This window comes from Stigmatopora nigra, chromosome 9 (genome assembly GCF_051989575.1).
Source record: "Stigmatopora nigra isolate UIUO_SnigA chromosome 9, RoL_Snig_1.1, whole genome shotgun sequence".
Classification (NCBI taxonomy): domain Eukaryota; kingdom Metazoa; phylum Chordata; class Actinopteri; order Syngnathiformes; family Syngnathidae; genus Stigmatopora; species Stigmatopora nigra.
The window spans coordinates 10,412,593-10,436,975 of record NC_135516.1 but is presented as its reverse complement, the minus strand read 5'-3'; the positions used below and the strand labels follow the sequence as shown (position 1 = coordinate 10,436,975).

Below are 24,383 nucleotides of genomic sequence, written 5' to 3'. Positions count from 1 at the left end.
TTCCCCTCAACATTTTTTAATGTTATATCACTTTTATTTTTATTTTTTTTTAAAGGAAAATGATCACTACTAGCTTTTCCGGTTGGGATACATTGCAAGTTTATTCTGGTCAATGTGGGTGGATGAGTTCACCAGAAAATTCGGAGCGTTCAGTTGACATTACGCAAACAATTAGCGACGCGAATTTGCACTATTACTAGGAATGCATGTTTTCCTAATGTGTGAGGGAACTCGCAATAGAAACGAGTGGAGCAACCGGTCTGCGCTTTAAAAAAGTTCGTTGTGCTCGACCAATTACATAAGCGCTTCCCCCCAAAAAGTTCACCAACTTCAGCTGGAACTGTCTTTAACCTTTAAAATGTCAACAAAAGGCCTTAATAATTGAATTGTTCAGCATGTGAACAGTGCGTGAGAGGGCGTCGCATATGTGACGTCGGTGGGAAATTGACCAATCAGCGGCCATACTTCCCAGTCTATGGAAGTCCTGTTAATACTATGAGCTCTGCCCTCTTGCCGCAGCGACCCGAGCAAAGGACAAAATCCGGACGAACGAGTGGATGTTTCATTTAAACGTCCGTCGGGGCTGACTTCTGCGCTTGAGCGAGACACTTGGCGAAGGGCTACCCTTCGGTTCTGGAATTTGGAGACGGAAGCCATTGGCTAGCGTTGAGAAAAGAACCGTCGAAGCTAAACGCAGGGCCTCGAGTGGCGTTCGAGTTGGCTCAACGCTGGAACATTATCAAAACCGTCGTCCTCAAGTCCACTCTACCTGTGTGTGAGCGTGTGTGAGTGTAGTTTTTTTTTAATTCTTCCAACCCAGACCAACAAACGACAAGGTTGCAGCCACCGTTTGGATTTTTCCTCCCCTGCCGCAGCCTGGAGGTTTTGCTGCCTGGCAGAGTATGCTAAATAATGAGCCAAAGGGACACACTGGTTCATTTGTTCGCCGGGGGGTGAGTTTCATAATGTGCTAATCTTGATATCATTGTTGTTTTAATCTCGCCAAGGCGCGTAAAACGCTTGTTTATTTATTTATTATAAAATGACCGTGAGGGGAGAAAAAAAGGTGATAAGACAGTCATATCCGCTTTAATTTGATGTACTTCCGGCGTAAACAAAACGTATTTGCCCTGAAAGGCGTCTGGCGGTTAGCTTGAAAGATCTATTCCTCTCGCTAGCTAGCAACTAAATGTGTTAATTATTAATGAATAAAAGCGCTTTAGTCATTGGCAATGGAAAAAAAAAAACAAGTGTTTTTTATTTAATCATTGATATTTAATGCAATTCATATTTTTGTGTTTATTACCATGTTTGTATTTGATTCAAACGTGTCAACTCTATTTACAGTTTGTGTATTTACATTCTTTTTTTGTACTTGTCGTAAATGTTGGTTGCATTAGTCTCTTCCACGTCCTTTCAGAGGCAAGGGCAAAGAAAACCCTATGTTTTGCTCCCTGCCCAAAATGCACATGCAACAAACACTCGTCCTGCAGCACCTCCCTGAAAAGTAGAGCAAGGGTCACAGCAGCTTGTGCATGAATGTGGGTCGGCCTCATCAAATGTAAATATAGCTGGTGCTACTATGAAGACGCTGCAATATTTTCATCCATTTGCATAGTTGTCAGCCCGCGACGCTGTTATTACTCCAAACAACAACCTGATCTAAAAAAAGGGAACATTCGGCTTAGGTTTTTATAGGGTTTGGGTCTGGGTTTTGTGTTTTGTTTTCTTTCTTTTTTTAGGTTGGGCTCCAACTAGTTCTTTCTTAAATATTTTTATTTTGCAAACATGTGGCCCAGGGATGCTTGAGAGAATAGTTTGGGCCCCCTGATTGGAGAATCAGTGGGGGTCCGAGCTGTCTTATCACCAAAAGATAAGATTATTCGTCACTTTGGCGTTGTTTAATCCATTCAAATCTTATCAATTTAAAGGGCCGGTCAATGCTAATAGGTTTTTTTGGGGGATTTTGATGATTTTGTTGTTTCCCCCCTGTTAATTTGTTCTCTGTTTTCTTTCCAGGTGTGGGGGGACGGTGGGGGCTATTTTGACGTGTCCTCTGGAAGTGGTGAAGACCAGATTGCAGTCTTCCTCCATCACTCTTTACATCTCTGAAGTCCAATTAAGCACTGTCAACGGGGCTAGCGTCGCCCGCGTCGCCCCGCCTGGGCCTCTGCACTGTCTCAAGTAAGTACAATGCCATTCAATGATCCTCTTTCAACGCCATTGACAGCGGTGGACGCGCCATTTTGACTGGGAGGGGCGAATGAAGGAATGCCTGCTAATGCTAAGCTACTATGCTTTAATTTTTAAGAACCAAGCAAATACTACAGGCCAGGGTTGGGGTTACGAGCAGGTGCTAGCATGCTAATGGGGCTAACAGGCCGTCGGCACAACGATCCCGTGGGCCACTCGTTTGATGCCGCCGCTCTTTGCTAGTCAAGGTCAACCCGTTTGATACGTCCCATTAATCATTTTCCAAGCCGTGGCTATTGGGTTTTGTCGTAGATTTTAGCAGAACACCACAGTAAAGGGGCGTTAAAGGCAAATTCTTTTGACTGATTGTAACTGGCTGTAGTGTGGAGGAGCCAAGAGTATCGCTGTTATAAAAATGGCTGGATTTCAAGAAATTTGCAGCGCAATGACATTGCTTTGCTGCTCACTTGTGTTTGGGCCGACACCAGTGTGCTACTTGGGCAGCCGCCAGCAGAAAAACCGCACACTGCTGGAGTAAAGGCAAGGACGAATGACGTGGGAATAGAGAAAAAAAATTCTTGCTGGAAAGTAGGTCAACACGAGGCAGATTTTTTTTTTTCCATCATTTTTATTGCACAACTGGACTTGTTCAGTGTAACTTTATGCAACGCTTTCAATCATCGCTCCTTAAAATGGTTCCCTTTTTTTACATTGAAATTTTAAAAAGACCATTTTGGTGAGAGGTTGACCATTATGCATTTTTTTAAAGGCCTAAAAGTGACTTTGTCATTTTGGTACACCAAATGACTAACTATATTTGAGCTGTTATTTTTTTGTATTTGTATATTTTTCAAGGGCATGTTTGCTGTTCTTTTTTTTTTCATTCTTATGTGGTTCTTGTTTTTTGCCGTTTTTCTGTAGTTTGAGTGGCAGGCGATAAGTTAAACGAACGAGGACATGTTCAATCTTTGGACTCGGCTGACGGTGAAATAAAAAAGCGCCGGCCAATTTATCTATTTGGGTCGCGTCACTTTGATGATAGGGATGCAAAAGTGTCAGGCCATGGCAGGTCGCCCCGCGGGGGCTGATTTAGGGCGCCATCTGTCTTGACGGGATCACGCCGTACCTCCGTTTAGCGGAAAAATGGAGCGGGCGCGCCAAGTCAATAGCTCCATTTCTTCTCCTTACTAATTATACACTAAATGTGTCTCACCCTTTCTTATTTTTCCCCACTTGGATTTGGGCCTTTAGCCCGTGGCGCCATAAATATGAATGAAAACTTTGTGGAGTAAATTTAAAATAATAATAATAATAATTGTTGCCCTTTTATCGTCTGCAGGCTCATCTTTGAGAAAGAGGGTCTCCGCTCGCTATTTCGAGGACTGGGACCCAACCTTGTGGGCGTGGCACCTTCTAGGTAGGTTTTGAATCAAAAATACATGATTGACATCTATGGCAAAATAAATGGCGGACTACAAATAATTGTTTATGTTGCCACATGGATAGAGGCACCCCTAAAAAATGTCCCAGTCGTTTTCCTTTTCTGAAAATATTTTCTCCCCTCTAAGCCAAGCCAGCCGCTGTTGCGTAACAGCCTGACGTCATCATATCAAAGCCTATTTAGAGGCTAAAAACAGGCGGAAACGCCGCTCAAATCCCCCGAGATATTTTTCCACGCGCGGCTTATGACATTTCCCCCAAAGCCCGTTGTATATTACGCCAGTCACTCGAAACTATTAAAAGCCATCCACAAAAGAGTAAGCCTTAAAAATGTCCACCACCGTTGCATTGATAACCAATATGCTCCTCCCACTTTCCCCTCTGGATCATAGGGCGATCTACTTTGCTGCCTATTCAACGGCCAAGGAGAAGCTGAATGGGGTGCTGGAGCCGGACTCCACCCGGGTGCACATGGTGTCCGCTGGGATGGCAGGTAACCCCACCCCCTTCCTTTGGTCTGTCTAAAAAACATGGCGTCTTGTTGAGTTAGTCTGCCTGGACACTGTCTCTCTCTCCCCCGTCCGTCCGTCTCTCTCTCTTTCTCATTGGTTCATCATAGCCATAAAGCCCAACCTATGAAAAAAATGACTTCAGATGCATTACCTTTCCCACATTGTATAATTCACCTCCTCACCTCTTTCCGTCTTCACCCTCCAATCATACGCGGGATCATAGCAAATGTCCAAAAATGTAACTCCTCAGCCGCCATTGACGACGAAAGACGTCCGATCCCATTCGAACGGATCGGACGTCTATCGTCGTCGATGGCACTGAAAGGAGTTCCTATTGAATAAACGCTACCGCTCATAATACTTTCACCTTGGTTATCATTGATACATATATATAGTTGTTTAAAAAAAAGTGTACCAGAAAGCACAATTTAAGACTCTCAGGATCATAGATATAAGAAATACATTATAGAACCCCACAAAAAAGACGAGCTATCCTCGCGTGATCTGGCCGAGCTATTTTCAGTTTGAACTTTAAGGTTCCAATGTACAATCACGAGTTTTTGTCAACATTTTTTTTGCGCAGATTTCGCAATTTGCACTTGGCAAACAGCACTGGCTCTATTTAACTCTGCAATGTGCCACCACTAACAAGACCAGGGGTGTCAAACTTGTTTTTTCTTCGCCGGCCACGTTCATGTCGACTAAATCTCACGTGGGATGGACCACTTTTTTTTGGGCCCAAAAATTTCACTTGGCGCCATTGATGCCATTTTGGGGGCATTGTAAACTGAATTGAATGCGCCCATGTCGAAAAATAAAGCTCGTAATACAATGAAAATGAGCTACAAAGTCAGGCAGAACCTCCCCCGGCAGACCCCCCATGTTTGACACCCCCGGGCTAAGCCAATACGCATTCTACGTTAGGAAACCACGAGGAGGTCCTCAAAGTTTAGGTTGTGCTTTTTAAAAATGAATTGTAACCAATTTTCTTCCATGGTCCTCCTCCCCTCCCTTTTTTGTTTTCATTTTGTTTCTATTTGAATCTGAGGCCCGGCCTCCCGGTTGTTACTTAAACCATGTGGTCTGGGCCCCCCTTCTTTGCTCTGTCTGTATAGAGGAGAGAGCACGGCCCCCAGTGGTCAACAGGGGCCCCTGGCGCTCGCTCGGGTGGACACGTCAGGTAGCACCTCATTTCATTACACTGGTATGATGGTGATTTCATTTAGCTCTAGTAAGCTTTGCCTTTCAATTCTAACGGCGTAACGTAACGTTGCTCCTAGCCATGTTATATTTAGCTCTCCGGTTTGTATTTTTTATTCCCATGCTTACTTATAGTAGTTAGTCTATTAGCGCTACGGATATCGTTAAGCCAAGACAACTCGCTGTGGTGTATTATTATTATTGCTAAAGGATTATGATTGCTAAATCGTCGATTTAGCGCCACGTGTTCGAGTTAGCATTAGTGATCGGTCCACAAAAAACAGAGGTGATATGATGGGTAAAATAGGGTTTGGGTCAGGGGGGGGGGTTCAGGATGTGACTGCCGCTTGCTTGCTTGCTTGTGTGTGATTGTGGTACAGAAAAGCCTGTGTCTATTTTAGGGCTTTACTGTAAAGCCTTCACCCCCGCGCCCCCGCGTGATTGGGTGGGACATCCCCTCCATCTGCAGGCTACTAGCTGCAGCGGGGAGGAGCTGGAGGAGCTTTGCCCCTCCCCCGTGAGTACACGCCCTAGATGCTACCTTCTACCTACTCCTTCCCTCTTTTTGTCTCTTCTTCTTTATGTTCTTCTCTTTAGCCGACCTGCGTCGACATTTTACCCATCCAGGGTCTTCTTATTTTTATTGGGTTTTGAACACAAAAAGTTGATATTTTCAATTCGCGACTAGATTGACAAAAAAAGGTTAGCATTGGTCGAGCAATCGAGTAAACGTGAGCTTGATGACAATAAAAACACTAAAAATCGGAGTTTAGTAGCTACCAGAAATGTCCCAAATATAATCGTGGCAAAATTTGAAGTATTATTATAGTATAGTATCATTTTTGGACAAAGAAGAAAAGAAAAATGAACAAAATTGTGTAAATAAATCCAACGGACACTGGATATTAGGAATAAATGGCACTGGGTTCGCAGAAAAAAAAATGATACACGCAAACTTGTAATGAATACACTTTAGAATTAACAGCAATTGGGAAAAAAATTAAACTGAACTGAACAAGATCTTCAACTGTCTAACAATTGCACTTTTGGAATGACGGGATTTATGAAAATATTTATATTGATTTTTCCGCCCAAACGTTGTAAACCATCTGACTTTTTTTTAAGTGTTAAGTGTTTAATAGCAGGTTAAAGTCTCTGTCCATTTTCTGCCAATTAGTTTTGCAGTAGTAGTCGCTTCCCAAAATAAAGGTCAACTGAACCCGTTTTTTTTTTCGCCCTGTCCTGTTTTTTTTAGCGTAGATAAAACTGTGGGTGATTTCATTTCCAAGCAATTTGACGTCTGTCTGAACTGGACTGCTCTTTTTTTAGGCTTCACCGCCATAACTGCCACCAACCCCATCTGGCTGATTAAAACCCGCATGCAGCTGGACTCCAGGTGAGAATAACCCGCCATTGACTCAGATAGGTGTCCCATCTAATCAAATCATAAGTCCAAGTCTTAAAATGCTTTGGCTTTTTGTCTGCAGGAACCGTGGCGAACGGCGCATGAACGCGCTGGACTGCGTCCGCCGGGTGTACCAGATGGACGGCTTGCGGGGTTTTTACAAGGGCATGTCGGCGTCCTACGCCGGCATCTCTGAGACGGTCATCCATTTTGTCATCTACGAAAGCATCAAGCGAAAGCTGCTGCGGGCCAAGGCTCAAAACGCCATGGAGGGCGAGGAGGAATCGGTCAAGGACGCCTCCGACTTTGCCGGCATGATGCTCGCCGCCGCCACTTCCAAGACCTGCGCCACCACCATCGCCTACCCGCACGGTAATGCGCATTTTGAAATTCTGGACACCCTTTTCGAAAGACGCTGACATTTCCCCTCCCCGTTTTTTTGATTCCCCGCCAGAGGTCATCCGCACCAGACTACGAGAAGAAGGCAGCAAGTACCGCTCCTTCTTCCAAACTCTAATGACCGTCCCGCGAGAGGAGGGATACCGGGCGCTCTACCGTGGCCTCACCACGCACCTGGTCAGACAGATTCCCAACACGGCCATTATGATGTGCACCTACGAAGTGGTGGTCTACCTGCTGGGACGCTAGCCCCGCCCCCCCCCCCCGGCGAAGACCCAACCCAGACCAAAGGTAAACCCGAGCGTAGGGGGCAAAAGTACGAGTCACCGACCGGGCGCCATTTCCAACTGGAGTCGGTTAGATCCTGTCCTTAGTTTGTCCCGAGAAGAGAAGGAATACTGAATGTTGACTCGGGTCAGAGTTGGAAAAAAACAGAGGAAGGAAAGAAAGTTGCCTCGACAGAAGACTAGCACACAATTCAGTGGCCTTAAATTGGAGTTTTGGCTTCAAATGGGGGAATGCTTGAAGGAAAAAGTCCACCCAAACGTCCATTTCCTGCTTGCGTCACCTCAAAAAAGGAAATTCACCTTCTTTTAGATCGGAGGAAAATAGTATAGAGTGGTATGCACTTTTCAAGTAAGCCAAGTTAGTCCAAATTAAATGTCGTTATGGCGTTGATGCTTGTTATTTTTTTAAACAAAAACTCAATTTGGCCTGGAAAAGCTGTCAGGAAACCAGTTGTACTTCATTTTCCTTCACTTCAACCGTGGTTATTAAGCTCGTCGCACCGGAACGCTAATGCTACTGCTAAGCTAAGCTAGTGTATCATACAAGACTTCAAGCATTCCCCTGGAAGCTCTGGTGGTTAAAAGTCATAAATCAAATTGAAATCAACTGCAGCGGGAAATTATCACTTTGTTCTGTGATTTTGTGCCAAGTTTAAGGCCAAGTTCTTCCTGTACTCGTCGAAATATACTCAAAAGTATTTCCTACCACTTTTTGAAAATCGTGTCCAAGTACATAGCCCATTGTTGAATACTACGTAGATGCGCGTATACGTTTCCGACACTAACTTTGGCGTCCATTCTGACGCCGAAGGACGTCCGAACCCCGATTTGGTTCAATTCCAAAAGACTTTGCCAGACTTCCTGATCATTTTAGTTCAACTTTTGCCAAGTTTGGGCAAATTCTGTCAACGAAAACAACCCTTTTCCATCCCTTTTGTTTTGCCCCGCCCACCCCAGTCGATGGGATCGGACGTCTATCGCTGTCAATGGAGCGGAAAAAGTCAATTGGCCGGCTTTCTCCTTCCTTTGGCTTCCGGCCGAGCTGATAACATGCACTTTTGTGGCCTTTTTTAAGGCTCGTGCTTTGCGTGTGTGTGTGCGTGTGTGTGTGTGTGTGTGTGTACATTGTAAAAGAAGATAAAAATGTATACGAAAATGGTATTTTGCGCTACTCTTCTTAGAGCAAATATATTGTACAGTATTGAGTAGTTGTCAATCATGCCCATTGTGTATATAATAAGTACACTGTATATGCATATTGTTTCTTTTTCTTTGTTTTTTCTTTTCCCGTCTTTCTGCGTTTGAGTCCATTTTCAACCTTGATTGTGATTTTTTTTAATGGCATGATTTTGATGCTACAGGTCAAATATTTTCACTTTTTTTGACCGTTTTGTTTTGTTTTGGGGGGTTTTGTGCTGTTTACACACCGTTTTCATGAAGTAGGATTATCCTGAAGTACTCTAAAAAAAATTGGATCGTCCTACAAATTCATGATCGGAAATGTGAAATCTGTTCATCTTTTACTGCCATTGACGGCGCCGGGCGTCAAATCCGATCTGACTGGGAGAGGCCAAAGAAGCCCCTCCCACATTGGTCTAAACGGATCGGACGTCCGCCGCCGACAATGGCTGCCGGTTAGTTGATTACTTGAATGCTTCTTCATTTTATGGATGGTATAACCATTCTTCCTTTTTTTTCATGGCCATTGACGGCACTCAACGTCCAATCCCTTCATTCACCCCTCCCAGTCAAAAGCGATTGGACATCGAGCGGCGTCAACGGTGGTCAGTCAGCTAATTACTTGAATACATTTCCCCCCTTTCATACAACTTTTTTTTGACAATCTGCGCACAAATGACACTGTAAAGCGAACAAAACATGCAACAACAACAACAAAAACCAAAATTATTTATGCATGATTACTTTTTTTTTCTTTTCCATCTGCTGCTTTGGTACTGAAGTAAACCAAGTGTGTCACCTCATTAAGATTACTTTTAATATCTATGTTTAGGCTAACAGCTTTTGTGCTAAAGGTCTGTTAGCAAAATGTGACCTGCGCCAACTGGACAAACTCACCTTTTTTTTCTTTTTAATCTTTAATATTTGCAATGGGGTGTGTTGACAGGATGCTGATGTGTTTGACATCTTAACCCTTTTTTTTGTTACTAAAACAGGAGAATAAAATGATAATGGAATATCTTTGTATTTTGCTAGTGACCTTCTGCTAACAAATTTAGGCCTGTGACCTTTGACTTCACCACTATAATTTAATAGAAAATAATATCCTGCAAATGTGGTAAGAATCTCTTTATTTTGTTTTGTTCTTATTTGAGCTTTAACCTAAATATAAATGTTAACAATAGGGTCGAAAAGTAATCCAAATTATGATGTATAAAAAATGCATTTAGTGGATTTAGGCCTTGTAATTACACAGTTTTGCCACTACGGGGCATCAGATTTCAAGTTTATAAAGTAGACGAAGTTAGTTGGATATTAATACTTTTTAAAAATCAGACTTTTGAGTAGGTAAATTAACAAGCAGGGCAGTGGTAACAATTTTTAAAGACAATGAATGTGTGAATGCATACAAAAAAGCCAACTATTAATGAATCAACGTGTGGCATTGCAATGTCACAGAATATTCAAGACAAACATTTCTGACTATCGGCTACCACTGACGGTGCTAAACGTCCAATCCATTTAAAGTAGGAGCCACATTTTCGTTATTGTGGCGCTGAAAGAGTTACTAATAGCCACATTAGATCATTCATATCAGAAAGTAACGTTTTCACGAACCACGCGCCACGTTTTCAATTTGGCGGACTTTCTGAACGACCCGTAAACGTCTCATCAACTCCCTGACCAATTGCGTGAGAGATGACGCATCGGAGAGGTCCAATCAGCGCACCGCATTCAGCGATAATGGCACCACCACGTCGGGGTTTGGCTTCTCGGCTTCTTCGAGCTACCATTTATCTGCGCCGCAACAAAGAAGCACGATATCGCCTCGTTTGCTCCGAATGCTCGCTGGAATAGCCGAAATAGGAACGTGTCTCCGGGGCGAACAAAGAAAGCTTCAATCTCATCGGGGGACGCGGAAAAGGTTCCGGAAAAGTGACCTTTTGAGCCCAGCGACTTTCTGGCGTGGTGAGTGTTTGTGTTTACACCGGGTGTTTCGAGCGTGGAGTTGATTACCTCTGGTCTATTAAGCTGCTTGTATGTCCTGCGACTAATTTACCGCAGTAGTCGTTTGAATTAAGTTCATCTGCTAGCCAGTCCTGGGACTATTAATGACCCTTTTGATGGGTCTCCCATCCTCGGTGTGTTTTGTGAATCCCAAGATGATAAGCAAACAAACATCTGCCCTATGTATTTTTCATTATGCTACCTCGAGCCACCTGTTCAAATAGGAAAAGCGGCACTGTTGTTGTACTTGGCTGTATTGCAAAGTATTGAATTGACAATGTGTATTTGAAAGTAAACAGCTAGTAGCGATGTCCTGATCGTCTGTTTTTTCCTTCCGATACCGATCCTCGGAAATGAAAAAAAATAAAATATAAAGAAAAAAAAACATGCAAATTGCTACAACACAAATGCCAATTCCAAAAAAATAATAATACTACGAATGCAAATAGGTCAAAGCGAAATTGCAAAATGCTACAAAATCAAATGACTTCACTGAAAGCAAATCATATCAAGAAAAATGCAAAATTATGATTGAAACGGGAAGTAAAGTGAATTCTAAAGAAGTTGACATTAGGACTGCAACTATGGCAGGTGTTGTAGTAATGTGTACATTTTCTGTTTTGTGATAAAGGGAGGGATGACAGCCAATGAATGTTCATTCATTGGCTGTCAGACCTCCCATTTGAAATGAATTGGACGTCTATAAACAACAGAAAGGACATTTTACTCTACTGGTCGAATATAGGATTCACAGGTAAGTTTTTTCTTCTTCTTCCATACCCTGAAATGTTGTTTTACAATCACTAAGAAATATGAGAAATGATTTATTGACTGAATTTTGTATTTTTAAAATTCCCCCAAATTTTTCATTCTCAACTATTCATAATATATATGCATTTCCCCAGGAAGCTCATATTGATATATTTGGATGTGAAATGGTCACCACAACATTAGAAAAAGATGCTAAAGAACAAAATAAAACCTTGTAGATTATAAAATGGTATTTTTCAGAAGCATAAAATCCTCCCCGCATCAGGCAGCCAAAGGGTTAAAGTGGATTGCTGTTTAATTGGACGCCATTGACGTCCATCTGCCCGAACATCCCCACTTTTGCGACATCGTCATTCGGCGGCGTAAGTGTTTATGAATTTTTGACGTATGACTCAAATCAACAATGATGGGAAATGACGACAGCACCTAGCTTTAGCGATACCTATCGTCATATCCCGCCTGGTAAATAATGAATGTAGAAAAGTGGGCACGGCATTCCTACTGCCTTGCTAATTTCCTGCACGGCTCCAAAGCGTTTAAAAAAAAAAATCTTTTACGTTTTGGCGTGAGCGACAAAGACGCTGACTCATCGCCACGATGCAACAATTTATGTCACGGTGCCTTCGGTGGGAATACCAGCGGATTTTTCCTGGCCTTTTCTCGGGCTTTTCTAAATTGACAAGCGTTTTTTTTTGGTGTTTTTCTGTGCTGGAAATAAAGAAAGTAGAATTTCACATTCTAGCGAGCCTCGTAGCACTTTTCTTCTCTTTCAAGCTTTTGTAACTGGATATTTTCTATCCAGAAATAGAGCAGACTGTACCGGTACTCCCACTTAGCTCACACCGTGTTCAGACTAATTTTAGCTTTTTAATAGAAATATAGTTAGCGCTTTGTCAGGAAATTGTTGTCTTTATAAACAGGCTTGCCTCGGAGTTAGCGTGCCTAGCGTGGGGTCACATTCACGCCAACAAGATGACCAGATGTAGGCTGGAACGGTTTATTTTTGGCCCAAAAAGTTCACTCGCTTGCCGCCATCGACCATCCAATTCATTTTCATTGAGAGGGGCCAATCAATGAAAGTCTAATGCCTGTCGAGGTCAGGAAATAAGTCAACTTTTTGGGCTTAAACTAAACCAGTTTGGCCCATGTCTAGCGATAGAGTTGTCAGTTTGAGGGAATTGGACATCTATCATTGTCGTTGTTCCTGCCAGTTGAGCAGTAAGGTTAAAAAAATAAATCAACATTTGTGCACAAAGGCTTAATAAATCAACATTTGATTAGTTTCTTTGTTGTTGTGACGGGTATTTTTCAGAGTTAAATTGCGCCCGCATTCAATTGACGTTTAGGGCTCGGTAAGCGTTATCTAATTGGACTGGAGCGTGTCTGGTCTCCCCAAAAAGTCCATTTGCATAATTAGGGATGCTAAGTCACACATGGGAATCTCCCCTGACGGCCCCCACCCCAAAATATAATTATTCATGAGTAGCCCAATTGTGGCTTGAACAGTAGACAAAGACAAAATGGGTGGAGGTTTTTGTCAGTAAAATAGAATAAAATCAAGTGTAGCAGGCAAAAACATCAAAACAAGTATCTATATTTTAATGGAATATTAAAAGTACACTTAAAACTTCATTTCAACTTTTAGGAGTCAATCACCAGAAGTTCAATAATTTCTGAAATGCTCATTTTGTAACATGCTAATGCTACATGCTAAAGGAGTTTATCTGTAGCAGACGTCTAATCCATTTGAAGTGGGAGGCTGGCAGCCAATGAACATTGGTCGCCGACTTCCACCCCCGGCGGGGAGGCGGGAACGCCACTCATTGTCAATCGAGCGCCAAATGACGGGCGGGTGAGTCGTCAGAATGGCGGCCCATCTCTCGTCGCGCCGTCAAAAAATTCTGACAGTGACGAGCCGTCGCGCGAATCGTGTTGACGGGCGCCGTCGAGGACGAGCGGGGGTGTTTCGCGGAGGAAAGACGCGAGATGAGGCGGGGGGCCAAAAGCGGAAAAGCAAAAAAAAAAAGGAAACAGCTTGTATCTGCTAGTGTGGGCCGATGGCGAGAGAAGAGAAGAAATGAGGAGAGGAAGGAAAAAGTCGCGGACGGGAAGAAGCTTCTCACGCTCCCCTGACTCATTTCCGAGCGGAAAGATGGCCAAAGGGCCAGGTGACTCATCACTGGAGGGTTGGCAGAAGAAGAGAACTACCTGAGAAGGAGGAGGAGGAGAAAATTCCCACCAAAAACTGCAAGCAATGGAAGTGGAAATCAAGAAGGAAGATGAACAAGCACAGTAAATGGTCGGGTGTTGAACTGACTGGCTGCCATTGACGGCGATAGATGTCTTTTATCAGGAAATGACCTACAACAACAAGAGGTCACCTACAGATATTACAGAACCACACAATGACTTAATAATGCCCCAAATCAACACAAAGTGACTAAAAATGACACATGGTGATTTCAAAAGGCGTCAAAACCTCGGAAAAGTCCAAAGAAACCGGGCGCCTCGTCAACGGAGCTTTAGCGTCCGTAAGAGATCTTGGCCAACGTCTTGAATAAATCAAAGAAACCCGAGACACCAACGAAACCGGAGAGTCACCTTCTTGTTTTTGAGTGTGTGCTCGCGGCTAGCTCGCTAGCTAGCTACTAGCTAGCAAAGCCCAATCTGTGTTCCAATCTCTCGCCCGTGATATGTTTTATGGGGCCCAGGGGACGAATTTGCCGGTGTCGGGGAGAAGAGAGGAAGAGGAGGAGGAGGAGGCCGTTGATGACCACCATAAGACGCTCGTTATTTTTGGAAGCCTACGCGTATTCTTGCTGGCTGGTTGCGGCGCTTATCGAGGAGACGTCATCCGCATCCTACTTAAATCTGACACGAGCGCCTGTCTGTCGATCGTGGCCCGTGTTTGCGCTCGTTCCGGGTGCCCGCAGTCGTCATGGCAACGTCTGGCCGAGGTATTTGGGCGGGGCCTTTTTGTTTGCTCGAAAATGACTGGAAATTTGATGGCCTATCAACAAGTGGGATGCACACTTGGGGGGGGTCTAAATCCAATGACCCAATAGAAAATGGAGACTTTTTAAAAATGTTTAGTTATCGCGAAATGTATTGCCAATCAATTTAACATAAGGATAATAGCAGCTCTGGTTCTCATAAGGACAACAAACCATTAAAATACCTTTTTCATTACAAAAAATCTCAAATAAACATTGTTTTAGATCTATTGAAAGGCAGCATATTTAGCATGTAGCATTTAGCAGGTCAAATGAGTTCTCTACTCGTTAAATGATCTTGCATGTTGTCCAATCGAATTTTGCAGGATAAACAATTGGGCCACACCCAAAAATGTTTTATTTATACCTCATTGGCTGCCATCCACAGCGCTATCGACGACCAATCCGAAGAGGGACGGACAAATGAACAAACGCAGTCCGTGAGTTGACATTACCAAAAAAAGACGTCATTTTTTTTGGCAACGCTTCCAAGCACTTGCCACGGGTTGGCGTCCGCTATATAATCACCTCTTAAAAGTGACCGTGTTTAATTACACTTTTCCCCCACACGCGTTTGGGCCCATTAAATTGAAGGATTTGCCGTCCGCAGGCTATTTAATTGACAAACGAGCCTCGTGTCATGGCGGCTCGAAGCCCCGCCCACCGGCCGCCGCGCCCGCACCCGCTTTGCCGTCGGCGTTAATGACCGATGCTCTCTGGGGGACGCGCAAAAAGAGAGGTCGGGCTCGACAGACGCCGAGCCGCATCTGCTGGGGCAAATGACGGCGGGGGGGCGGGGTTAAGGGGCTTTCGCAATAAAAACGGTGTGTAAAAGATGGAGGTACCAAAGTCAGAAGGCAAGGTTGCAGGTTGCAAAAAAGGGCGAAAATGCCAAAAAATAAACATTGAAATGAAATGACTTTGGACTGGTGTATTCTCTGGACTATAAATCGCACTTAAAAATGTTTAGATGGGATTGCAATTTATACTCAAGTCCGACTTTTCCCCACTCTGACGTCCATCTGCCTTTTTGTGGAGCGAGTGGATCATCTCCCGCTGCTAAGCTAGGCTAGGCTAACTGTATTGACGTGTGCACAAGAGGCGGACAATTGCCTGGGGGTGCCGGTCGGGGGTTTGTGGTTCTGTCAATAAGCTCTTACTTTGTTTCCACACAGCGTGACGCCTGCCTGAACGGGGAGGAAGCTAAACTGCTAAATTAGCATGCGCCATCCCAAACAAACACTACTGGCTTTAATGGGCAGGCTTGGCACGCTAATTAAATGATTAAAAAATAGTGGCTAAACCTCTCAAAGTGATGCATAACGTTTCAAAATGATGCAGTAAAATGTGTGACGTTTGTCTCTTAGTCGTTAAAAAAAGATGGTGGAATAGAAGGTAAGGATTGATAACCCTAATATTGTCCAAATAATCATAATAATAAGCATTGCTAATGCAGTGACATTATATTGTAATTCACCCATTCAAATGCATGATGTATTTGTAAATAAAATGTGCTAACTATATATTGAAAAAGTTATTCTAATAATGTTTCTATCACAATGCATGTCATTTGAAAGCTAGCTTACTGTAACCCAACCTCTTTTTTCTCTGCCTATTAGACCCAGATACGTCCAATTAGTTTTAACCGGGAGAGCTGGCGGCAGTGATCGTTTTCGAAAGACCGGGCGCCGTTTTTGCTTCACATTTGTGATAAAGGTAGAATCCAAATGGAAGCTTAAAATATCCTTTTTATCGCTCTTAAAACGCATTGCTATGTGGCGTTCACTGACATTTGATTTTTATTGGCATTCTTATTGGCTATAAAAGGATCTCGTTAAATTCTCTGCATTATTAAGGCTTTTGAACTCATTGCTCATCACCTGCTTTTCTCTTGATTTTTATTAGTTTGTTGAATATTGTATGTACATCTCAAGCATTTTTTTAAAGAAAATTATTTAAAATCTGAAGGGATGAAGTATTGCATAGCTTGTTTTTTCTGGTTATTGTTAATATTTGAATATGGTAGTGATTTCCTAACTAATGCATTGCTAATTATAGTATCGCAAATTTCAAGCATTTTTAAAAAAATGTTCCCAGAACAAGTAGATTGAGTCAAAAACTAGTTTTTTTATGTGTATTATTTCAAGGGGCGACAATAAATGTGCACCTCCCCAAGCCTAGAGATTTAACATGACTGCCCCCTTTCTTTTCAGGGGGCCCCCTCCGCACCCCCACGAGTCTCTTGGGACAAAGTGGACATTTGGAAGTCTTTTGTGTGTTGGCAGAAGGCACGTTCAGGCACAATTTTGGTCTAGGTGGGACAATAAGCCCCCCCACTCCATTGTATCACAGATTAATTTGCGCACACACGCGTGTCCCCGGACCCCGCGGGGTCCCTTTAAGTGGGAATACGCTATGAGGCAGAAAATCAGAAGGCAATTTGAGGGAGAGTCCAGCTGAGAACATGTTTGGGCGGGGGGAGGGGGGGGGGGGGGGTTGCTTCACGTCATTGGACCCCCCCCCCCCCCACTTAAAATGAATGTTGATTTATTGAGCTTCTTTTTGGCAATGTCCACAGACCTTATGTTGAGACAAAGTCAAGTGACAGGCAACAGCCAAAAGCGCTAATGTTAGCTTAAGTTGGGTCAACGTGGGTGTTAGCTTTTTTGCTAGAAAGTCACCCAGAATTGCCTGCAAAGGCTAACACTTTAGTGCCATTGACAGTGCTATTCGTCCAATTATGTTTGAGCACGAGGGGTGACGGAAGCTCGCTTCTTCTCGAAAGTGGAGACGGCATTTTGCCAGCCCACTTCCTGTCAGAGCTTCCCGTGACTCAACGTGTCCGCCCAGTCCCTCTCTGGTCCGCGCTTGTTGGCATCACGTGACGTCTGCGCACTTTGCGGCGCCCACCCGCCCGGCCGGCCCCGTCAGACGTCTACACTTAACAAAAGTGCACGTCGGCGTGGAGTCGTGGCGGCATCCCCGTTGCTCTCTCCGCTGCGGTGAAAGCCACCGTTTGTTTCTGCTTATTTGGCACTCGACATTCCATTACCGCCGAATAAAGATGTCAAGTCGGCGGAGATGAATGTCCATTCCGCCGTCGCCATCTTGTTTTCAACAAGATAGCAAATTTTGAGATCAAATTCCACGACTTAGGGGAACGTGTACTACTGATAAGCTTTAAGAAGGAGATAAAACATTTCTACTTAGTATGGATTTAAAAAAAAATACTGTTTTGTATGCTAGTTTATGCTAACCCCAATGTTGTTTTACATTGTTCTGTGTCAACATCAAGCTAGCATATTGTGACATCAAAAACTCAGTCAAAAAACAAGGTAATTAGAGAAATCATAATAAGGTAAGTCAAAAAACAAGGTAATTAACTCAAATCTTTGCACCGTGTCAAAATCATTTAGTTTGGAAATCAATTTAAAAAGAAATTCCACCCAAGGCCGCTAGGAATCTTGAGTGCTAAGTAGCTGGTAGCTAAGCTACTCCAGGATTTCTTTCTCCCCGCTCTCATACAATAATAGGATAGATCCCGCTGGCTATTTTTAGCCGATACGCTACAAGCGCTCCTAATCTGACGGCCCGCGTTTAGTCTGTCGACGACGGCGGGAGGGAGAGAGGGAAAGATACTTTTGTGCTGTGCGCTCCGTCCTGTCCCACAGCGATAGCCACTCCATCTTTTTGTTTTTTCAGCTGCCGGCCCACCGGCTTCCCCCGCCTCACCCATTGTTTCTCTTCTAGGAGATCAAAGTCATATTAGGAGAAGAAAGTCATTTGTGGTTTTGTGTCTTCTTTTAAGTGATGGCAAACCTTTTGGCTTTTTTTGGAGATTAGGCTCATGTTTGTCTGAATGCATTATTGATGTAACTTTTAGTTGAAAACTTCCCAAATCCTTCAATTCTTGATTGACGTGCATCAGTTTTCGACGCCCCCGGGCTAATCTAGATAGCTGATGCAAGCACTTGTATACGAGAGAGAGAGAGAGAGAGTAAGAGGCTTTGCGTAGGCGCTCAATCAGCGCGGCGCTAATGGCGTAGCACGCGCTAGCACGCCGCATTTTTCACACACCTCGGCGGTGACAAACGCTCGCTCGCTGGTGTACTCCAGTCGCATTGATTGTTAATAGGCTATTTATTCTGTTTCATTCCCGAGGTGGGGGGGGGGGGTCACGAGGGCTTGTCGAGAGATGGGGGAGGGGGAATTGGGGTGGGGAGGGGTATGTGGTGCGTTCAAGTCCCTTTTAATCCACATTACACGCGTGGACCAGAGCGTCTTTAGCGTTGGTTGGCGGTAGGCCGTTTGAGATTTGGATGGAAAATTCCCAACTGGGGATTTATGGCCCTCGTCAACTTTGGCGCACTGGCTGGGAAATACGCGGGTGCGCAAAGGTTACCGTTGGCAAAAAAACAACAATGTAAAAATAGCCTGGTAGAAATGTAGCATTTTTTTACAGTAGTAAATAGAACAATTGATACCAAATGAGTCCCGTCATTTTAGTGGTTAAATTTAGGGCATTTGTTCATTTGTTGCCAACCCTCCCACTTCAAATGTTTTGGACAGCCAAGGCTATGAATTTGAAATATGACTTTATTTTTGGAAGAATTGTGTGTTCTGTGCTATTGCTTCTAAGTATGAGTATGAATGGTTGTCCTTTTATTCGCTACTCTTGAGTCTGAAATCACTGTTTTAAGAACCCTGTTTTTGCTTCCCCCCCTCTTTTGTGGACAGGTTGGGCGGGAGCACCCGCGTTCTCCCGAAGACGCCCGCCCGGGGCATGAAAGCGAAGCGCCTGGCCCTTTCGCCGGGAACCCGCTTTAGCGGTCCCCAGTAGCGCCCTCCGGATGAGGTAACGGCAGCCGGCCAGCCACCTTCCGTCTGGGCCATGGGCCAGAAAATCTCGGGCGGCGTCAAGTCGGTGGACGGGCGTGCGGAGAGCGGCGGTGGCGGCGGTGGCAGTGGCGGCTCCCCGTCCTACCGTCCGGCGCTCCAGTGCGGGCATCGGGCGGAGCCCCGGGGACCGGATTTGTCCAAGCCCCCGAGGCTGGACCTCCTCTTGGACATGCCGTGCGCGGGACCGGACGCGCAACTGCGCCACGCCTGGAACGCCGACGACCGCTCGCTGAACATTTTCATCAAGGAGGAGGACAAATTGACGTTTCACCGCCACCCGGTGGCGCAGAGCACCGACTGCGTCCGGGGGCGGGTGGGCTACACGCGGGGGCTCCACGTGTGGCGCATCCACTGGCCCTGCCGGCAGCGCGGCACCCACGCCGTGGTGGGCGTGGCCACCTCCCAGGCCCCCCTGCACTCGGTGGGCTACACGGCCCTGGTGGGCTCGGACCGCGAGTCCTGGGGCTGGGATCTGGGCCGCAACCGCCTGTACCACGACAGCAAGAACCGGGCCCAGGGCTCGCCGCCAACCTACCCGTCTTTCCTGGAGCCCGAGGAGGCCTTCGCCCTGCCCGACTCGCTGCTGGTGGTGCTGGACATGGACGAGGGCACGCTGAGCTTCGTGGTGGACGGACAGTACTTGGGCGTGGCCTTCCGGGGATTGAAAGGCAAGAAGCTCCACCCTATCGTCAGCGCCGTCTGGGGACACTGCGAGATTTCCATCAGCTACATCAATGGCCTCGATCGTAAGTTGACGTTTCTTTTTGAATATAGCTAACTTGCAATGAATGGATGATATTCTTACTGTATTTTCTGGCATATAGTTCGTATATGTCGCTCCAAGAAATCCAGGGTATGGTTTACATGTGTGACTTGACATCCACCAAACGTCATAACACAACACCGATTTGGTCATTAATTTCAAAATGGAGAAAAGATCAAACGCTAACGGTGAAGCTTATATATGAGAAATTATCAATTTCAACCATTTTAAGGGTATGGTTTGTATACAGGGCGGCTAAAATGCCAGAAAATCCGGATGTGCCATCGTCTGACTTGACCGGTCGCCAACGAATGAGTTAACAAAAGGGCTACGTTGAATTCCACCAGCGCCGCTTTGAGTTTATCGCTGCCGAGGAGCCTTTCTCTAATGAAAGTAGCCAGCCAGCCAGCGAGTGAGCGAATGCGGAGGTTTTATGGAAGCCATTCTCTATTCTCTCCTCGGCTTCCTCTCTGCTCCATTGCCCCGTCATTACGCCCAATCGCGCGGGAAAACACGCGGGACATAAAAGCTGCCGCCGCTCGCCCGCCCGCTTGCCAAATAACAAGTTAGACGAGCCGGAGGGCCGGCGTAATGAGCTCCGACGTCGAGGAAGTGCCGATGCGCACGTTTCGCCTAATTGTTGACACGGTACACGTGTAAGCCATTAAGTTGCCTTCCGTTTATTGCCATGCCGAATATCCCACCCTTCCCCGCCTATGTCGTCTTGGCGTGGGCGACGTCTCGAGATCTGGTGTATGTGTGGGTTTTCAGTACGGTGGTGTCAAAGGTGTGGCCAGTGGGCCTCCGAGAAGGTCTGATTCGGCCCGCTAGGAAAAAAAATGCAATATTCGCCGGCTAATCCCGGAATTTTTGTGATTTGGGTGCTTGTGGGCGACAGATTGTACGGAAGCAAACTGAAAAATGGGGTGCCGGGTGTGTGACAAGCGTGTGGAAACAAGCGCACATGTCCTGGCAAACCAAAACGGCCAAGATAAACATTATTGCCTTTGCCCGTATGTGCTCCCGTTTCTGTTTTAGAGCGCCGATGCAACATTGATGGCGGGATTGAAAGTATGGACTGATCTTGTGGGTTTTTTTCCAGGTAAAAAGTGCAGCTTTAGCTTTTGAAAGTGGATTTAAGTGTCAGATGTTCAAATGTCATTCGCCCGGTGGTTGAGTGGTGAGTGTGTTTGCCTCACAGTTCTGGGGCCGAGGGTTTGATCCCCGGTCGGTCCTCCTGTGTAAGTTACTTTGAGTTTCTCCGATCGATGGGCTTACTTAAATGTGTTTTTTTTATTTTTTTATTGTCAATCGAGAAGGTCTCAAATGCATTGTGGGTTATTTAAGATGTAAGAACATTGAATTATTAAAGACAGGTCGCCGTGAATAGGGCGAGGCGCACCTCGGGTAACTCGACCTAAGGTCGAACCGGACACCGCAAACTCCACTTTTAGGTGATCCAATCATGCGGATCCTCCTCGCCGATAGGCCCATTTACCCCCTTTTTTTTAGCATTGCTGACCATAATGGACGATTCTGTATGGTTTTATTGTTGAAGAAAATTGTCAAATGTTAACTTTAAAACGACTAACTTCCCTCTCTCCATCTTTGCGTGAAGGAAGGAAAGCTAGCCGGTGTCGGCGCTCACATGTCGGGCCTGCCTGCCTGCCGCCTTAATCTGGCAGATTAGCGCACGCTCGGACGCATTCTGGCACGCCGTCGGCACGTGCGTCCCGTCGGCTCGCGAGCCCAACTTGTCCATTTATGCGCCGGCGGGAGGTGCCATTTTTCCTCTTTCACGGACTCGCGCGCTACCTGGTGAAAGCGCTTGTTTAGTCCCAGCAGAGTGGACCGGTGCATTGTGGGTAGAGTGCTGGCTGGCAATGCAAGGAATGTTTGAAATTTTGGCAAAAAGCTGTATTATTCTTGTTTTTTTTTCCCCCTTTGGTTTGTAAGTGGTCATTATTTGTCGACATTGCTGTGTTTGGGTGCAAATAGAATGCAACTCGGGTTTGAGTCTGAGTACCAAATGCAACCAAGTATTGTCACTCAACAACAATTTCTTGTGTTCAAATGAAAGTCTTTATTCCAGATGCATTTTTTTTATAGGTTATAAAATTGTTTTGACACTGCTGCCATTAACGATTTCCTAACCTACGTCGAGGCCATTAGCGAGTCTTGTCCATGACCTTTGCCCTCTTTTCTCTCTCCGTCAGCCGAGCCGCTTCCTCTGACGGACTTGTGTCGCCGCGCCGCCCGCCTGGCGTTGGGTCGAGAGCGCCTGCAAGAGATCCACAACCTCCCTCTGCCCGATTCCTTGAAAAATTACCTCCAGTACCAGTGAGTGACACGGCACCCCCGCCCGAGCAAATGAGCTTGGAGGCCCTGGAGGACCGACCGGCAGCAGAAGCACAAAATGGTCCTGTTTTTCTTTAAACTGTATACACTGATGTTTTTTTTAACTTATTTTGCCATCAAGTCTTAATTATTTGGGGGATGTGTGTGTGTGGTTATGTGCTAGGCAAAAGGGTAAGATGACACCACCTATAAGATAGATATATTTATATATTTGATGATAGGATATAGTGGCTGTGTGTAAATGTGGGACAAACTTGATGAAAGATGTATACTAAACAGATCCAAGTTTGCTTTTACTCTAATTATAGGTACTCACAGAAGCAGATCTCATGTCCTTGTTGGCCTGAGGGCATACTTCCCTGAAAATACCTGAAGTTCAGTTGGGTAAGGCCTGGTTAGTATTTGGATGGGAGACTGACTTACTACCTGCTGTAACTTACTCTTATGTTACCATGTGCTCACTTAGCTTGTGTGAAGTAATGAGATCTCCAATTGACACAAATTCTCTTAGAGGGCCGTGGCCTGACTGGTAAGTCACAGCCCTTGGAACCTCACAACTGGAGCCGCGTGGGTTCAAATCCCGGTTGGGACACATTTTCACTTAGTTGTTTCTGTGTATTTCTTGGAAAGACACTCAAATGATTACTAAGGAAAGTGTAACCACTTCGATGGCGCAGAGGTTAGTGCACTGGACTCCCGTGTGGGAGACCTGGGTTCGATTCCCGCTGCTGTCGTTTGGCTGAAAATACTTGGAAAGAAGAATTGGTAAATGGAACAAGAAGAAGAAGAAAAAAAAAAAGAAAAATCTTTTTAATTTATATTAAACACTTAGTCATACTTTTCAGCAAAAGGTTATATTCCGAACTGCCTTCGGCAGTTCGGAAGAATGTTGAAGGACCTGTATGTGCGAAAGGCGTTCTCGGGTCGGCCTTCGGCCGACCCTCGACCGCTTGCTTGGTCAGTGAACCGCCGACACCGGGAAGCGAACTCACGTTCTCTCCGTGCAAAGGCGAGTGTGCAACCCACTACACCAACTCGTGTCCCACTTATACAAGGGTGTTGAAACGTTTTATCCAAGGAAATGGGGCGAAACACTTAGTCATTTTTTTGACTAAATGTTTCATCCACCACTGAATACTTATACACTTAAACACTTAGTCATTAGAAATTAATTCTTTTAACTGAATAACATTGGGAAAATATTTGCCTGCACGGGGATTTGAACCCAGGTCCTCAGATGTGGGAGACTGATGACTTAACCACTGGGCCACCACCCTGTGAGAGAAAGCAGTAGTACTGAAACGTTTTATCCAAGGAAATGGGGGTAAACACTTAGTCATTTTTTTGACTAAATGTTTCATCCACCACTGAATACTTATACACTTAAACACTTAATCATTCGAACTTATTATTTTAACTGAATAACATTGGGAAAATCTTTGCCTGCACTGGGATTTGAATCCAGGCCCTCAGATGTGGGAGTCTGATGACTTAACCACTGGGCTACCACCCTGTGAGAGAAAGCAGTAGTACTTGTACTTTTATCTCATTCATTTACCTGAATAATATTAGGAAAATCTTTGCATGCACTTGGATTTGAACCCAAGACCAAAGAAGTGGGAAACTGATGACTTATCCACTAGGCCACCACTCTACAAGAAAAGATAGTAGTATTTGTTATTTTGTCTCTTTTCAAACCCAGATCATACTTAGTTAGGGAAAAGTAGATACATTTTGACTTTGTCATTATTGGAAGGTTTTGACTACAAATATATAGAAACAATTAAGGGAAAATGTGTCCCAACCGGGATTTGAACCCACGCAGCTACAGTTGTGAGGTTCCAAGGGCAATGACTTACCTGTCAGGCCACGGCCCTCTAAGAGTGTTTGTGTATATTTGGAGATGTTACTACTTCACACAGGCTAGTGAGCACATGGTAAAATAAGAAGAGTAAGTTACAGAAAGGTGGTAGCATT

General features: G+C 44.9%; 2 protein-coding genes across 6 annotated transcripts; both read left to right on the top strand.

Moving 5' to 3' along the window:
• Positions 1–448: 448 nt before the first annotated feature.
• Positions 449–9,633, top strand: LOC144201267 (solute carrier family 25 member 36-A-like). The gene is made up of 7 exons (XM_077723756.1): positions 449–953; positions 2,020–2,184; positions 3,533–3,610; positions 4,026–4,126; positions 6,675–6,741; positions 6,833–7,122; positions 7,205–9,633. Exons 1-7 carry the CDS (start codon positions 913–915, stop codon positions 7,396–7,398), a joined length of 936 nt encoding a protein of 311 aa, XP_077579882.1. The 5' UTR covers positions 449–912; the 3' UTR covers positions 7,399–9,633.
• Positions 9,634–10,359: 726 nt separating this feature from the next.
• Positions 10,360–22,659, top strand: spsb4a (splA/ryanodine receptor domain and SOCS box containing 4a). 5 transcript variants are annotated; one of them, XM_077723782.1, is made up of 5 exons: positions 10,360–10,583; positions 16,006–16,102; positions 19,124–20,031; positions 20,110–20,138; positions 20,299–20,783. In XM_077723782.1, exons 3-5 carry the CDS (start codon positions 19,278–19,280, stop codon positions 20,305–20,307), a joined length of 792 nt encoding a protein of 263 aa, XP_077579908.1. In that variant the 5' UTR covers positions 10,360–10,583; positions 16,006–16,102; positions 19,124–19,277; the 3' UTR covers positions 20,308–20,783. The 5 variants fall into 5 exon arrangements, with proteins under 5 accessions (XP_077579908.1, XP_077579904.1, XP_077579907.1 ...); XM_077723778.1 differs by lacking the exons at positions 20,110–20,138; positions 20,299–20,783 and adding an exon at positions 22,265–22,659; XM_077723781.1 differs by lacking the exon at positions 20,110–20,138.
• The last annotated feature ends 1,724 nt before the right edge of the window (positions 22,660–24,383 follow it).